Source organism: Leucoraja erinacea, chromosome 2 (assembly GCF_028641065.1).
Source record: "Leucoraja erinacea ecotype New England chromosome 2, Leri_hhj_1, whole genome shotgun sequence".
Taxonomy (NCBI): Eukaryota; Metazoa; Chordata; class Chondrichthyes; order Rajiformes; family Rajidae; genus Leucoraja; species Leucoraja erinaceus.
In genome coordinates, this window is record NC_073378.1 from 82,166,741 (window position 1) to 82,185,038 (window position 18,298).

Consider the following 18,298-nt stretch of genomic DNA (forward strand, 5'->3'; position numbering starts at 1 on the left):
TTGTGCCTCCTCCCATGAATGCCTTGGCCATCACATGATGGATAAGATTCAAGGAATCCTCAAACCTCACCATTGGAAGCAGGGTAGGTTGAAGATGTTCTTGACCTCATCAGAATTGATGCTGTGATGAGGAACGAACGTTCTAATGGATTTAGCATATATGATGCACCACTTGTCAGTGAGAATTGGTTGAAAGGATTGTTATCTCTTTTTTACTGCTCTTTAACAGCTCTTTACTTTTCTCCAGGCTGCCAAACTTCCAACAGTGAATGAGCTGGGAATTGCTCATTTTTCCTTCAATGATTTTTCCCTTGATAACGATGGGATGATCACAGCCTCGCTACGAATGTTCATGGAACTGGGGATCGTGCAGAAATTCAAAGTCGATTATGAGGTAGGAAGAAAATGTGGGGCAGACTTTAAAGAACGGATAAAGGAAATCTGAAACGGAAGCAGAAAATGCTGGAGATACTCAGACAACGAGGCAGCGTCTATGGAGAGAGAAATGGTCAATGGTGCTTCATTGGATATTGTTCATTCTGCCCTTTTAGAAGGGTCTCGACCCGAAAAGTCGCTCATTCCTTCTCTCCGGAGATGCTGATTATTTTGCTGAGTTACTCCAGCATTTAGTGTCCATCTTCAGGTAATACATTATTCACTCAACTGGTTCACCAAGGCAGAAGAGGTAGGCAGCTAAATATTTTTTTGCTGGTTATCGTGATAAAGTTGCTGTAAGTTTTAGAGATTTCGTTGTGCAGAATTCCCTTAGACAAGCGAAATTTGATTGGGAACATGTAGCTCGTGAAACAATGGTTTTCTAAAGAGCCATGCATGATCCTTGTTCAGGCTAGGTTTTGAATGGCTCAATTGAATGAAATGCTCAAAAGGTTCTCTCCTGCATTGTTGCAGCAACAATTGGCAGTGAAAACCCAGGTGCCTCTCGACAGCATGAGCCAGGGAGCTGAAATGAGTGCAGATTATCAAGAGTTGCTTTTGCCTTCTCTCTAGTAGCCAACTCAATGTATCATTATGTAGGAAAGAACTGCAGATGCTGGTTTAAATCGAAGGTAGACACAGAATGCTGAAGTAACTCCATATTAACAGGACGGAGGTGGAGCGTGTTTCGTAAATTGCACTACTGCCACTGTATGTACATATATATATTTTACTGTTCCATTATTCTGTGTTCGCACTTCTAGGGAGATGCTAACTGCATTTTGTTGACTCTGTACTTGTACACTGCACAATGACAATAAAGTTTGAATCTGAATCTGAATCTGAATCTAACTCAGCAGGCCAGGTAGCATCTCTGGAGAGAAAGAATGAGTGAAGAAGGGTCTTGACCCGAAACGTCACCCATTCCTTCTCTCCAGAGATGCTGCCTGTCTCGCTGAGTTACTCCAGCATTTTGTGTCTACCTCCAATTTCCAGTGTTGCTTGTTCAGGGAAGAATTATGTGTAGAATAATGTGAATTATGAAACGCAGTTAATATGACAAGCAGAAAATGTCTTTGAAGATGCTACTGAGCAACACCGATACTATGATTGCTCTTGCCTCCTGGAGAACTCTGTCCTTCATTTTCACCCCATTATTTTGACACCACCAAAACCTTGTGGATGGTTGTTTTAAATTAATGACCTAGCAAGTTAGGGCACTGACTTTTTCATCGACAGGCTAGTTAAAAATATAGAATGGTTCTTAACCATCTATGACAAAAATATCAAGGGGTGATATTGCAAAAATCAGCAGGGCCTAATCTGGAGCTCGGATGCTCAAAGTTGCCGCTATTTTACTGCACTAAATTCCATGGTATTTGTGTTTCCTGCCATCTTCAGGCTGGATGGTCAGACTCCAGTGAACTGAATCAAACAGGGAAATTATTTTCTGCTGCTGTTATAGGCTGGGATGAACAGGAGTGGTGCCCATGATCCTTGAAAATCTTTATTGCTGTCAACTGACTACTTACCTGTCCTATAATCCAGAGTCAGAACCCCCCTCCTCCCCTCCTCCCCTTCTCCTTATCCCAATATGGGTCTGCTCACCCCCCTTCCATCCCTACTGCAGTCTAGCTGCAGCTTTCCATTGCTTGTTTTCTTGTCACACTAGGGTAAGATAAGGTTCAGAATGGTAGGATCTGGGGATTTCCAGCTTAAACACTCCTGCCCTCTCCCTCCTGATCTGTAAATAGGAAGTTTGTTTCCACTCTCTCAGCGGGAAGGAGATCCTACTGGAGGTCAGATAAAATAAAAACCTGACCTGCACACAAGCCATTCCAATCTGATCAGAGCTGTTGCTAATAATTTATATGATACTAGAACCTGGGCCTCACAGTTGAATCCTTTTGGATTCAGGTCAGGTAGCCGGGCTGTCAGTAACTTGAGCTGAGATACGACTGCACTTAAAATCATGACATGAAAGGATAGGAAATTAGTATTCAACTGGTTAGGTGAAAATCTCTATAACCTAGGATAAAAGGAACAGGAAAGAGGCAGCTTGTTCACTTCCCCATCGGACACACTGATTTAGTTGCTGTATTCTCATTTTGCATCTATGTAGAATCTGTTCCATGTGCCATATGAAGAAAGACTGGCTAGACTCGGCTTGTACTCGCTAGAATTTAGAAGATTGAGGGGGAATCTTATAGAAACTTACAAAATTCTTAAGGGGTTGGACAGGCTAGATGCAGGAAGATTGTTCCCGATGTTGGGGAAGTCCAGAACAAGGGGTCACAGTTTAAGGATAAGGGGGAAATCTTTTAGGACCGAGATGAGGAAAACATTTTTCACACAGAGAGTGGTGAATCTCGGGAATTCTCTGCCACAGAAGGTAGTTGAGGCCAGTTCATTGGCTATACTTAAGAGGGAGTTAGATGTGAATAAACTCGGCGGAACAGGCATCAGCACCCCACTATGCAACTGGTTACTGGACTTCCTCACCGACAGACCACAGACAGTAAGAGTTGCAAAAACTCATCAGAGACCACCATCATGAACACGGGGTCCCACAGGGATGTGTGCTGAGCCCTCTGTTGTTCACCTGATGACACATGACTGTTGTGCCAAACATAATTCGAACCACATCATCAAGTTCGCAGATGACACAACAGTGGTGGGTCTCATCAGCCACGATGACGACTCAGCCTACAGAGAGGAGGTACAACAACACATCAACTGGTGTGACATCAATAACCTTCAACTCAATGTCAATAAAACAAAATAAATAACTGTGGACTTCAGGAAGAAACAGACAGCACACACCCCACTCACCATCAATGGCAGTGCAGTGGAGTCTGTGAAAAGCACCAAGTTCCTGGGAGTGCACATCACAGATGATCAGACATGGTCCACCAACACCATCTCCCTAGTCAAGAAAGCTCAGCAACGCCTCCACTTCCTTCGACGGATGAGGAGAGCCGACCTCCCCCCTTCTGCCCTCACCACTTTTTACAGGGGTGCCATTGAGAGCATTCTTACCAGCAGTCTCTCAGTCTGGTATGGCAGTTGCTCTGCTGCTGACCAGAAGGCACTACAGAGAGTGGTGAGGACAGCGGAGAAGATCACCAGATCACCCCAACCAGCAATCCAGGACTTATACCCATCTCGCTGTCGCAAGAGAGCAACCAATATCATCAAAGACACCACCCACCCAGCACACAAACTGTTCACCCTCCTACCATCCGGCAAGCGCTACCGCAGCATGCGGAGCAAAACCACCAGATTCAAAAACAGCTTTTTCTCTCAAGCCATCAGACTACTCAACACACTCAAGAAAATTCCATGAACATTACACAAACAAAGACCTACTGACTGTCAAAATAACTTTAACTCAATGTCTGCAGTATGCTATTTGAACTTTTCTATATTGCACCTTTTATTATTGCACCTTAATAACATACCTTAAAATTTTACTACACTCTGGAACACTGTGAATATTTTATATAATGTCCATTGTCTATTTTTATTGGTATATAGTCTGTCTGTGTTATAAATATTACTTGCACATTTGGAGTATGGGGAAACGCAATTTCAATCCTCTGTGTAACTACTTGTTGCATTATTTGAATTGACAATAAAGTTTACTTTGACTTTGACTTGATGTGGCCCTTGTGGCTAAAGGGATCAGGGGGTATGGGGAGAAGGCATGTACAGGAGTTGGATGATCAGCCATGATCATATTGAATGGCGGTGCAGGCTCGAAGGGCCAAATGGCCTACTCCTGCACCGATTTTCTATGTTTCTATGTTTCTATGTGCCCCCCCACTACCCGTTCATCTTATCTTCCATTTGGTTTCTGTCCAGAACCTCTTCTTCTCACCTCCAACTTACCTTCCTACATTGGCACTGATTTTACACTGACGCACTGACAGTTTTTCTGAATATCTATTGAGCCTTTTGAATAAGTGAATAAAATCTGTCTATACCTGTGACATAAGGTTTTCCGCCTATCGTCTCCAGCTGGTGCTGGCACAGACCAGGACTGTTCTCAGAGCCTTAACTCATTACTGTGAGTTGTTCAGAAAATGTGTTGCTGCACTGAACTGTTGTCCAAGTTGAACAATTGCTTTAACAAAAACAGAAAATGTTGAAAATGCTCAGCCGGTTAGGCCTTGATTCAGAGAAGGGAAATAATTAATGTTTCTGGTTGACGATTCTTCATCAGAACTGGCTACTTGACAAAAGGAGCTTGTTAAACTACAGGAGGCTTAAGTGACCTGAAACGTTATCTCTGTTTCTCTTTCCACAGATGAGGCCTGTGGAATTTCCAGCATTTTCTGTTTTTATTTTACATTTCCCTCATCTATGATTTGTACAATGAACAATGGCTGTGCCACATTTCAGAATTTACAATAATGTAAAGAATGAAGAGAAAATATGTGGCATTCTATTTGGTAAATAAATATCAACACATACTTTGCTATTCTATTAAAATCAATTTTACAATCTAACTGCAAATTGCATTCTGCAAAATATTATACGTAATTTGACTAAGAGTAGCAATGTTACAACATTTTGAGATTTAAAAAATCAAGTCTGCAATTTATCCCATCAGATAAAGCATAACAATAAGTTTAATTTGACACCTAATTCACTTTTATATCTCAAGTAATAAAAAAGTTATGGCCATTTTCATACTCGGAAATTAGCATCTTGTTCCCTATTGATTTTCTATGGACATAACAAAAAAGCTGTGATTGAGGACAGTCAAAAGCCCATAACCTTCTTAAAAATTAAGAGAATTGAATGAAATTTTCAGTTATCATGGATTGAACCATTCTGAAACAAATATAAAATAATCTTACTTGGAAGACCTGAAATTAAAGCATATAATTAGTTAGTTACCCAATTGTAGCTAATTTCAAACTTCAATTACTAGATCTAAACATCTATCCATTTCTTAATAAATGATTAACATTTTTAAATAGCCTAAGTGTCCAAATAATATTCACAAATAATTCACAATAAAACATGATTTTTAAATCTCATTTACATCAATTTATAGGCCAAATGGAAGGAATTTAGTGTTCAATTGCTGTAAATTAAAGTCAATTTAAATCGGCTTTCTAGTGGGTTCCTGTGAACGCGCTGGTTTAGAACGTTCACATTGCGGTAGATTTGTGCCCTCAAATGCCCAGAAAAATACTGCGGGATATAAAGAGCCCAAAATGAACTATTCGCTATAGAAAACTTTATATACAGGGTTCTTAAGAAGCCCCTTTTAATGTAAAAATAAGGTACATACCTTTAATTGTTTGCTTTATAAAACCCTGGGGCTGCGAGAGGTCGCGGGTTTAGAGAGTGATTTTTAAACTACTATAACTATTATACAAGGCCATAAAAACTAATAATACCTTTTGCGACGGGGTCTTTCAGCGATTTTCCGTTAATGATTTACTAGGCTGAACATTTTCGATTGCAACAGCCTAGTAAAAATCGCGTTTTAAACCCGCCCCCTCTAAACAGCTCCAAAATCACACACACGGGGCTGGGACAGATTCTCAAGGACGATTCAGGTAGGTTTTGTAACATACCTACTAAGAGTGGCATTTATGAAACTGTTTCCCTGCTGTTTAACTCTGGCAGAAACCTACTTTCAGAATTTTTGATAAATTTACACAGGAGTTGATTATGGATCTAGATTTCATGTGACTGAAACATATTTGTCACCTATAAATGCTGGAATTATGTAAGTTAATTTCTGATAAAAAGTTCTGTTGGTTTTGATTAATAGGTGATTGATAGTCGGCTTGGGCCGAACAGACTGTTTCTAACCTATATCTTTTAATCAATCAATCAATTAAAAAATTCCCTTAGTACTTAAATGCCAAAAAATCAGGAGATGCTCATTTCATGTCTAAGAGATATGTCATGTGTAGCTTGTACCGGATGATATCCCAGGTGAAGAGGACTTTACTTAATAAGCAGATAATCCTGCACCTCAGTAACGACTGCAAGAGAGGCTCTTATGTCCAATGGTGTCAGAAGTTATTCTCTTCCATTGTATATAAAACTAATTCATTGTTTGAATTATGGTTGTTTCTCTTTCATTTCAGATACCTATGAGGGACATAAACAAGAGTATCCAGCTATTTTGTTTGCCTGCACATATATCATGTCACTGCTACTTTTGGCTTGTGAATATTAGCTCTGATATTTGGTTCACTGGACAGTGAAGCAACTACAGCAGATCTAATATTTTTTTTAAATCAAAAAGCTCTTACCAAGAGGCTTGAGGACAATGAACTAACACTTGTAAAACCACCTCATCGTAATTACACTATTTACATGGCTACACATTCCAAATTGGACTATAAAGCCAGGTATAAATCCATTCCACATTTAAAGGGCCTGTCCCAGTTAAGCGACTTTTCAGCGGACTGCCTGCGACCTTCAAGCTCGAGGCACTCGCCGGAAAAAAACTGCAAACTGGAACGGCGATCATCAGACGGAACACACACACACACACGCACGCACTCACGCACGCGCACGCACACACACACACACACACACACACACACACACACACACACACACACACACACGCACACACACACACACACACACACACACACACACACACACACACACACACACACACACACACACACACACACACACACACACACACACACACACACACACACACACACACACACACACACACACACACACACACACACACACACACACACAGAGTCTCCTGCACTTGCCTAAAAAATAACCTAAGTGGGACTGGCCCTTAAGTATATTTATTCGACATGATGCTTTTGGCTGAGATCTTTTTGTTATGCAGGGCACTTTTTTCTTTGTAGAGCTTATAAGGCCACTTCGCCTTAAGTTGATTTGTTGTGGTTCAGAATTCTTAAACAGATAAAAAATCAGTGATCAAGCAGTACAATCTTTATTTCGCCAGGCGGGTGAATTAAAACTCTTCACAGTATGCAGATTACAGACTATAGAGAGTTCTCATCCCCACACAAAGGGACAATGATTTCAGTACATGTATTATACCCCTCCACTCGACAATGCATTATCTATAAAAGTTTAGTACAGCCTCTTGCTTCTTAAGATTGATAGATCCTTAAGACTGACAGCATCAGAAGATTGACAGGTTCTTCTGACAGAGGAAGGGTTAGCCATATATGGTTATATGTGAAGGTTATATTTCTGCAGAATAAACATTTTGTTTTTTTCTACATGATGCACGTCATAATCTTGTGAAACAAGGGTTAGTCTGAATTCTCTCCTATTGGACTATAAAATTTACATTGTAGAGGAGACATTCATTAAGTTGTGCTTGTTATCTCGCTTATGTTATTGGAAAGAGGAACATCGACAGTCTGCTGACCTTGTTAATGTACTGAAAGCAAGGATTAGTGCTTTTTTGCTAGCTTAGCAATTTAATAGAAGATGGTGAAAGCCTGTCTTAGTTTCAGCGGAATCCATTTTGTATCTTTAAATCATGATTAACTTCCACAGATGCCTTGATGAATTCTTGCTCATTTTCACAGGATGATAGTGATAGGTTTTGATACTGTAGATCTCCAGCAAACTGCCTTTCTTTGAAATGTAATCATCGCAAAACTAAATCCTTGACACTTTTCTCTGACATTGAAGTTGTCAGTCTTGGATCACTTCTGAACCAGAGGGCTTGAATTTGTGTTCAATTCCAGATTGTTCAGTGCATAAAGTTCATGCCGTCTTAAAGAAATGTTACATTACTGTCCTTGAGATCAAACCTTTTTATTTTAGTGAAAGGCCTGGATAGAATGGATGTGGAGAGGATGTTTCCACTCGTGGGAGAGAACTGGACCAGAGGTCATAATCTCAGAATTAAAGGACGTTCGTTTAGGAAGGAGATGAGGAAGAATTTCTTTTGTCAGAAGGTGGTGAATCTGTGGAATTCATTGCTACAGTTGTGCAGACAGTCAATGGACATTCTTCATTAGTATGGGTGTCAGAGGTTATGGGGAGAAGGCAGGAGAATGAGGTTAAGAGGGAAAGATAGATCAACCATGATTGAATAGCGGAGTAGACTTGATGGGCCGAATGGCCTAATTCTGCTCCTATTACTTATGCACATTAATTTTCTATATTAATTCTTATCAGCTGCAGCTGGCCAAGATAAATGGAAACTCTATACAAATGTGGTCTGGTGTGGTTAAAGAGACTCAGCCCGTCATTTTGCTGAAGGTTATGAACATCTCACCATTTGTTTGTATTACACTCCATTTCCGTGGTCTCCTGTTAAAAACTTCACTTTCTTCACTTTCTAGGTGAAACGATAACTTTCCACGAACTTACAAATTTGTGCATTTAATCTTCTCACATGAATTACTCTGCCTTCCAATTTAACAATATTTTTAACTCGATTATTTGATTTCACAGCTATTCCACAACAAACCTGCCTTATCATACCACTATAAATTGGTGATTATTTTCAAACAGTGCTTGCGGTGAGAAATAGAAATTGTCATTTTTAATTACTTAAAAAAAATTAAACAAAAGGAAATAGACTCTTACTTCATCTGTGACCAAAATTCAAAAATTTCCTCCAAGCTACAGATTGTACACAAAATCAATACTTTAAAAATAAACCAAATCTGTCTTGGTTATATATTAACTGTCATCAGAACTAGTTAATGCATACATATTTTTGTGGTGTTGCAGGTTTTGTGTCGCTGGCTGCTTACCGTGAGAAAAAATTACCGTGCAGTTCCATACCACAACTGGCGTCATGCATTTAATGTTGCACAGTGCATGTTTGCAATGATTACGGTAAGTCCGATCTTGTTAGACAGATATAAAGACTATGGATGTAAATTACAGCATGAAATAGGTGACACCGGTAAATGAAGATATGATTAAGAGGGAAATCCTTTATCACAGTATCTCGGGCTCCAATTGATTCCAATATGTTACAATAAGTACTCATAAGTTTTGTTTGATACAGGCAGTTTGATAAATTGCATGATTTCATTTCCACAGGGATGTCTTAATTAGCTGGGTGAGTTATAATTGCTAACTGTTATATTAATTTTATGACCTGGGTTATTTCAAAATTTGCTGCTGTAAGACAATTAATAATTTGATATGCCAAATAAATAATGGATACTATGGGCAACCTCAGTTTAGTAATTTGGAGTGAGGAAACCTTTGCAAAATTAGATAAAGAAATACAGTTATACACCTTGGCAAATTTTTTCCATGCATGAGTTTTGTTGCAGTTTAAGGGGAAGTCTTTTAGGACCGAGATGAGAAAAACATTTTTCACACAGAGAGTGGTGAATCTCTGGAATTCTCTGCCACAGAAGGTAGTTAAGGCCAGTTCATTGGCTATATTTAAGAGGAAGTTAGATGTGCCCCCTTGTGGCTAAAGGAAGCAGGGGGTATGGAGAGAAGGCAGATACAGGATACTGAGTTGGATGATCAGCCATGATCATATTGAATGGCGGTGCAGGCTCGAAGGGCCGAATGGCCTACTCCTGCACCTATTTTCTATGTTTCTATGTTTCTATGTTGCCCATTTTGGAAGACATTTTCTATTTTAACCAGTCTTTTTCTCAATTACCCAAAACATTATTTTATAATCTTACTACCTATCAATCTATTTACCCATCCATTGTCTTTTTCATAATGTCTCTGATTCATGACAACCATTGCTAACACAAACCCTGGATGTTTAACACTATTACCATTGCTCAGTCTCCCAGGATTTGGGTCAACATTTATGAAAAGCATAATCTACTAAAGCTATTTTGAGCCTATGTATCCTGCCATGGGTGATTTATCTCAGGGAACTACAATGCATTCCACCATATATAAGGCAATAATCAGGAGCTTAAATAAATACCTATCTGGACATTTTCAACTTAAATAACACTCAAGATGCTCAACACGTTTGTCGTAAGGAAGGCAAACGTAGTGTTAACATTTATTTCAAGAGTACCAGAATACAAAACCAGCGATGTAATGCTGAGGGTGATCAGTGAAAGACATAGGTTAGAAACAGTCTGTTCAACCCACTGAGGCTGAATAAGGCGCTGATCAGGCCGCATTTGGTGTATTGTGAGCTGTTTTGGGCACCGTATCTAAGGAAGGATGTGCTGGAAAGAAAGTCCAAAGGAGGTTTACAAGAATGATCCCAGGAATGAGTGGGTTAATGTTTGATGAGCGTTTGATTGTGTTGGGCCTGTATTTGCTGCAGTTAAGAAGGATGAGAGGACACCTCAGTGAAACTTACTGAATAGTGAAAGGCTAGAGTGGATGTAGAGAGGATGGTTTCCACTAACATAGAAACATAGAAACTAGGTGCAGGAGGAGGCCATTTGGCCCTTCGAGCCAGTACCACCATTCATTGTGATCATGGCTGATCATCCCCTATCAATAACCCGTGCCTGCCTTCTCCCCATATCCCTTGACTCCACTAGCCACCAGAGCTCTATCTAACTATCTCTTAAATCCATCCAGTGATTTGGCCTCCACTGCCCTCTGTGTCAGGAAATTCCATAATTTCACAACTCGATGAAAACATTTTTTCTCCCCTCAGTCTTAAATGAACTCCCCTTTATTCTAAGACTATGGCCTTTGGTTCTGGACTCGCCCAACATTGGCAACATTTTTCCTGCATCTAGCTTGTCCAGTTCTTTTATCATTTTATATGTTTCTATAAGAGCCTCCCCTCATCCTTCTAAACTCCAGTGAATACAAGCCCAGTCTTTTCAATCTTTCCTCATATGACAGTCCAGCCATCCCAGGGATCAATCTCGTGAACCTACACTGCACTGCTTCAATCACAAGGATGACCCTCCTCAAATTAGGAGACCAAAACTGTACACAATATTCCAGATGTACTCACCAGAGCCATATACAACTGCAGAAGAACCTCTTTACTCCTATACTGAAATCCTCGTGTTATGAAGGCCAACATTCCATTAGCTTTCTTCACTGCTTGCTGTACCTGCACGCCAACTTTCAGTGACCGGTGTACAAGAACACCCAGGTCTCGCTTCACCTCCCCCACACCTGACCTAACCCCATTGAGATAATAATCTGCCCCCTTGTTTTTGCTGCCAAAGTGGATAACCTCACATTTATCTATATTATACTGCATCTGCCACGCATCTGCCCACTCACTCAACCTGTCCAGGTTACCCTGAAACCTAACATCCTCTTCACAGTTCACACTGCCACCCAGCTTTGTGCCATCCGCAAACCTGCTAGAGTTGCTCCTAATTCGCTCTTCCAAATCATTAATATATATGGTAAACAGTTGCGGCCCCAACACCGAGCCTTGCGGCACTCCACTCGCCACTGCCTGCCATTCTGAAATAGACCCGTTCACTCCTACTCTTTGCTTCCAGTCAGCCAACCAATTTTCTATCCATGTCAACACCCTAACCCCAATACCATGTGCTCTAATTTTAGTCACCAGTCTCCCATGCAGGACCTTATCAAAGGCTTTCTGAAAATCTAGATACATTACATCCACTGGCACCCCTTCGTCCATTTTACTTGTCACATCCTCAAAAAATTCCAGAAGATTAGTCAAGCATGAGTTCCCTTTCCCTTTGACTTGGACTAATCCTTTCATTGCTATCCAAATGCCCCATTATTACTTCTTTAATAATTGACTCCAGCATCTTTCCCACCACCGAAGTCAGGCTAACTGGTCTGTAATTCCCCATTTTCTTGAAAAGTGGGATAACATTAGATATGCTCCAATCCACAGGAACTGATCCTGAATCTATTGAACATTGTAAAATTATCACCAATGCATCCACCATTTCTAGAGCCACCTCCCTGAGGACCCTGGGATGCAGACCATCAGGTCCAGGAGATTTATCATCCTTCAGTCCCATTAGCGTACCCAATAGTATTTCTCACCTAATGAAAATTTCTTTCAGTTCCTCTACACCCTTAGTTCCTCTGTCCTCCAGTACATCTGGGAGATTGTTTGTGTCTTCCTTAGTGAAGACAGATCTGAAGTACCTATTCAACTCTTCTGTCATTTCCTTGTTGCCCATAATAATTTCACCCGTGTCTGCCTTCAAGGGACCCACATTTGACTTTGCTACTCTTTTTACCTTAACATATCTAAAGAAGCTTTTACTGTCCTTCTTTATATTGCGGGCCAGCTTCCGTTCGTACTTCATCTTTTCAGCCCATATTGCCCGTTTTGTTTCCTTCTGTTGTCCTATGAAAGTTTCCCAATCCTCTGGCTTCTGGCTACTCTTTGCTGTGTTATACATCTTTTCTTTTAGTTTTATTCTATCCCTAACTTCTCTTGTCAGCCACGGTTGCCTCCTATTCCCCTTAGAATCTTTCTTCCTTTTTGGAATGAAATGATCCTGCGTCTCCCGGATTATGCCCAGAAATTCCTGCCATTGCTGTTCCACCGTCATTCCTGCTAGGAATTCCACCGTTATTCCCACCATCATTCCACTAGTGGGAGAGTCTAGGAACAGAGATCATAGCCTCAGAATTTAGGAAGGAGATGATGCTGAATTTCTTTAGTCAGAGGGTAGTGAATCTGTGGAAGGCCAATTCGATGGATATTTTTAAGGCGGAGATACTGGATTGGTATGGGTGTCAGGGGTTATGGGGGGAAGCTAGAGAATGGGGTTGGGAGAGAGAGATGGATCGGCCATGATTGAATGGTGGAGTAGACGTGATGGGCCAAATGACCAAATTCTGCTCCTTATGACATTCATGACCAAGCACTCCACGGTGCAGGCTCGAAGGGCCGAATGGCCTACTCCTGCACCTAATTTCTATGTTAACTGACACCTTATTTACTGCCCTAAACATTCCTTCTGCAGCATGGTTGCAAAGCATACCATCCTCAAAATGCTGCTGTTATTGGGATGAACAGGAATAGTGCCCATGGTCTTCTGAAAATCTTAACCCCTTGACCACAGCCCTTCCATTTCACTGCAGTCTCGCTGCAGCTTTCCATTGCTAGTTTTCTTGCCACACTAGGGTAAAATGAGGTTCAGCATGGCAAGATCTGAGTATTTCCAGCCTTACCACTCCTGCCCTCTGCTCTGTAAATGGGGGGTTAAGGGGCTGTCCCACTGCGGCGACCTAATCCGCAAGTTCAGAAGAGTGTCTTCGACCTTCACGCTCGAGGGCACTCGCCTGGAAAACCTCGAGCTGGATCGACCGTCAGCGATGAAACCGCAAGCTGGATTGACCGACCGCATGCATGCAGACACACACACACACGTGCACACACACGCACACACATGCGCAAACACACACACGCACACACGCACGCACACACGCACACACACACATGCACACACACACACACACACGCGCACACACACACACGCGCGCACACACACACACACACACACACGCACACACGCGCACTACACACACGCGCACACACGCACACACACGCGCACACACACACACACGCACACACACACACACACACACACTCACACACACACACACACACAGCGGGGGAGCGATGTCTGAAATTCACACCCACGAAAAGGAAGGTAAAAGACAGCTGCACAGTGTACGGTAAGACCTTTAGAGAGCGCGGGTGGGGGGATAGAAGGGGAGAGAAGGAGTGGAGACACTGTTAAGAAGCCAGACAACTTATAATAAAGTTTAGTGGGCATTTTACATTACCGGTCAGTTTTCCTTGGTCCTGAAAACTCCAATGAGCTCCAAGGAGATTACCTACGACTGCCCTCGACTGCCTGTAACTACATAGCGACCCCACCACTGCACTATGAGTTCAAAAGAACAACGCCGACCAATTTTTACTAGCGGTAAATTTTTCAACATGCTGAGAAATTTTCCGCGACCTAGCTGAGGCTGCGAGTATGCGGGAACTTCCCTCGAGCATGAAGGAGAGTTCCAGTGACCTCATAGGACCTCCTAGGACCACGTGTCGACCATGCTGCGAGTTTGAGTCAATGGCAAACTCTTCTAAACTCGCTGATCAGGTCGCCGCAGTGGGACAGCCCCTTTAGTTTCCACTCTCTCAGCGGGAAGAAGATCCTACTGGAGGTCAGATAAAATAAAAACCTGACCTGGACATGCCCCATTCCAATCTGATCAGAGCTGGTGATATTAGTTTTTATGATACTAGAATCTGGGACATACAGTTGAATCCTTTCGGATTCAGGTCTGGTAACTGGGCTGTCAGTAACTTGAGCTGAGATACGACTGCACTTAAAATCACAACCATACCTACAAAAGCTAGTTAGCGGCTGGGTATTCTGCAATGAGTGATTTATCTGGGTAATACAATCCATTCCAACATCTATTAGGCACTAATCAGGAGCTTGAATAAATGCCTATATATACATACAAATACCTAAATATGTATAAAATCATGAGAAGAACAGATCAGGTAGAGTCACTTGCTAAGAGCAGGTATATCAAAGACCAGAGGACATAGGTTTAAGGTGAAGGGGAAAAGGTTTAATATGAGGTGTAACCTTTTCACACAAAGGGTGGTGGGTGAATGGAACGAGTTGCCGGAGGAGGTAGTCGAGGCAGGGACTATCCCAACATTTAAGAAACAGTTAGGCAGATACATGGATTGAACTGGTTTGGAGGGATATAGGTCAGACGCGGGCAAGTGAGACTAATGTAGCTGGGACATGTTAGCCGGTTTGGGCAAGTTGAGCTGAAAGGCATGTTTCCACACTGTATCACTCTACGACCCTGACTCTATGGCCTATCTTGACATTTGCAGTTTAAATAGTACTCAAGATGTTCAACACCATTCATGACAAAGCTGTCCCCTTAACTGACCCCTTATTTACTGCCCTATACATTCCTTCTCCAGCATGATTGCAAAGTGCACCGTCCTCAAAATGTGCTGCAATTACTCGCTTAGGCCACACTGATCAAACCATCCAAACCTGTGATCCCTACCACCACCAAGGACAAGGGAATGGAAGGTCTTCATGTGCAAGATCTCCTCCTAGTTTCCTCCTGATTTGGAAATAGGTCAACGCTTTATCATCAACTCTCAACACAACTCCATATGGCAAATGTTTGAATTCAGATTTAATCCTTCCCTCCCAACATTCTAAATTATTTTTTATTGGATTTACAACATATACTCATACTCCACTAAGTGCATCAAATGACTTTGTACTCAATTGTCCTTATGCTGTTATCCTTATTCCTTTCCCACCCACTTTATGATAAATATATTATTTCCAAACTATGTAGCTCTATCACACCCAGAGTAAATATTTAATGCAGTGAACAAATGTTAAATAGAGGTCAAATGAACCAGTTTTTGAAGATATTAAGAATTGCGTGAGTTCCGTTCATGTAGCGCATGATCTAACTAATTAGTTTTCTGGCTAATTTCTTGTCAACACAAAGTATGATCTCGGATTGAGTGGTAGAAATGTCTTGCGTTCCAAACAGTTGTGTTCCAAACAGAATGAATAATAATTTCTATCTATCTATATTTAAAACTCTGTGTGTGTGTGTGTGTGTGTGTGTGTGTGTGTGTGTGTGTGTGTGTGTGTGTGTGTGTGTGTGTGTGTGTGTGTGTGTGTGTGTGTGTGTGTGTGTGTGTGTGTGTGTGTGTGTGTGTGTGTGTGTGTTGTCTGCATGTCTTGTGGGTGCCACATTCGGCCTTTGATTTCATGCTCCACTCCGTCATTAAACGCCGTCATTTTTTCCATGTTGCTAGCTCATTCATTTTACATCCGATTTTGCACTCCTCAAAACATTTTTTCTTTTTATGTACCCATTTTAAAATAAAATTATGGGGTAAAAGGAGCAAACAAATAATATTAATATATTAACAAGGGGAGTAGTTACCGTGTGGCGAGGGGGTAGTTAGTGTGTGTGTGTGGGTCATTAATGTGTGTGACGCCCAATGCCCCCCCCCCCCCCCCCTCAACTACACGTTGGAGGAACAGACCCAACGGGTCTGCACTTGGTCTAGTATAAAATAAATTTTTCCATGAATTGACTATATTAAAGCACAGCAGCTAATATATAGTTATTGTTTACAGAGAAATTAACATATTGAACACATTTTATCTTCCTGTACTATTAAACAGCCATGACTCTAACCAGATATAGACACAAAAAATTGGAGTAACTCAACGGGACAGGGTCTCAACCCGAAACGTCACCCATTCCTTCTCTCCAGAGATACTGCCCGTCCTACTGAGTTACTGCAGCCTTTTGTGTGTGTCATTGGTTTAAGCCAGCATCTGCAGTTCCTCCCTCCACATAACTCTAACCACATGAATGTGCTGTTAATCATTTTTGTTATGTTAATTCATTTCCCAATGAGGTCCAGTATAAAAATTATCTTGGTCTCTGCTAGACTATAATTGCATTTGGTTTTATTAGAGGGAAAACTTGATTGTTTCCTCCGTCATTTATCTGGTGATTTTCTATTGTGCCAGACCTGGGAAATTCATTAAATAAATGAAAAGAGTATGAGCGTCTCCTACAACATTGCCACATTCTCCACAGAACGTCTTGGTGAATTCTAGGTATATTTGGGCCTTTACTAATAATAACATAATCTGGACAAGTGAAGAGCTTTGTCAAGAAGATTGCCTAGTGCTATGGTAGTGTTCAGTAAACCAAAGCAACAAATATTTGAGGTTGTGGACAGATCACTTATAAAGTATGCAGACTCTGCCTACCAAAGATGGTCACTGAATTAGAGAACTTGGATTAGAGCAGTGATTCCCAACCTGGGGCCATGGCACATTTCAGGGGGCACAAAAAAATTGGGGATTTAGGGGGCCACAGGTTCAATGAAGCTGTGGCCCCCTAAATAATGTCAGGAGGGGGGGGGGGGGGGGCATAGAAAAATTAAAGAGCCCAAGGGGGCCATGAACTAAAAAAGATTGAGAGCCACTGGATTAGAGAACCCAAATTGGAGAATTAGGTCCCATTGTACCTTTTAGGAATGAGATACAGGACTTTAGAGTTAGTAATGAGATTCATCTGGCACCAATGTGGTTAAGGTAATATTTGATTGATTTGTGGCAAAGTGAGGTGCAAAGATGTTCTCATTAGAGGCTAGTCATTACAATGCCAGACCAACACTGTAACAATTACTCTACCCAACCATTTTCATCTCGTGTCAATGGCCTTCCTTCCATCACAGAATGAAAAAATGTTGAAAATGCCTGTGTCCAGTTGTAAGAGAGATGCAGTTGGTGCCACTCCCTCATCACAGTCCTGCAATTAAAAAAAAAAATTGGATCCAATAGCCTCTGGAACAGATCTGTTTCCTATGAGTTAGACACAGGAACAGATCTATTCCTGTGTCTAATGCCCTTTGCTGCTCTTCTAATAAAAAACGAACCCATACTAATATAACACAAGGGATGGAAAATATCCATTAGTCTTTATAGGTCCAGACAATTGGAGAGCATTGGCAGGAAGATCTATCTGTTGGAATCAATACTTGTGGAATTCCAGACTCGTAATGCCAGGGACAGATCATTGGAACGGGTGAACAACAAATGGAAACAGTTTTGCTTTTATATACTTACAAGGATAAGGATATTGAATTATGTGAGGTAAGGGAAACGAGTAGAGTAGCTATGGAAACTATGAGGATCAAAGAAGAGGAAGTACTGACACTTTTGAGAAATATAAAAGTGGATAAGTCTCCAGGTCTGGACAGGATATTCCCTAGGACATTGAGGGAAGTTAGTGTAGAAATAGCAGGGGCTATGACAGAAATATTTCAAATGTCATTAGAAACGGGAATAGTGCCGGAGGATTGGCGTACTGCGCATGTTGTTCCATTGTTTAAAAAGGGGTCTAA

The 18,298-nt window shown here is 41.3% G+C and overlaps 1 protein-coding gene across 1 annotated transcript in view; it reads left to right on the forward strand.

The window, feature by feature from the left end:
* Positions 1-18,298, forward strand: part of pde11al (phosphodiesterase 11a, like) — a 264,935-nt gene that overhangs the window by 158,258 nt on the left and 88,379 nt on the right. Inside the window, exons 11-12 of the mRNA XM_055659453.1 lie at positions 248-394; positions 9,169-9,276. Of these exons, the coding sequence (XP_055515428.1) occupies positions 248-394; positions 9,169-9,276 (255 nt within the window). The remainder of the gene's footprint in view (positions 1-247; positions 395-9,168; positions 9,277-18,298) is intronic.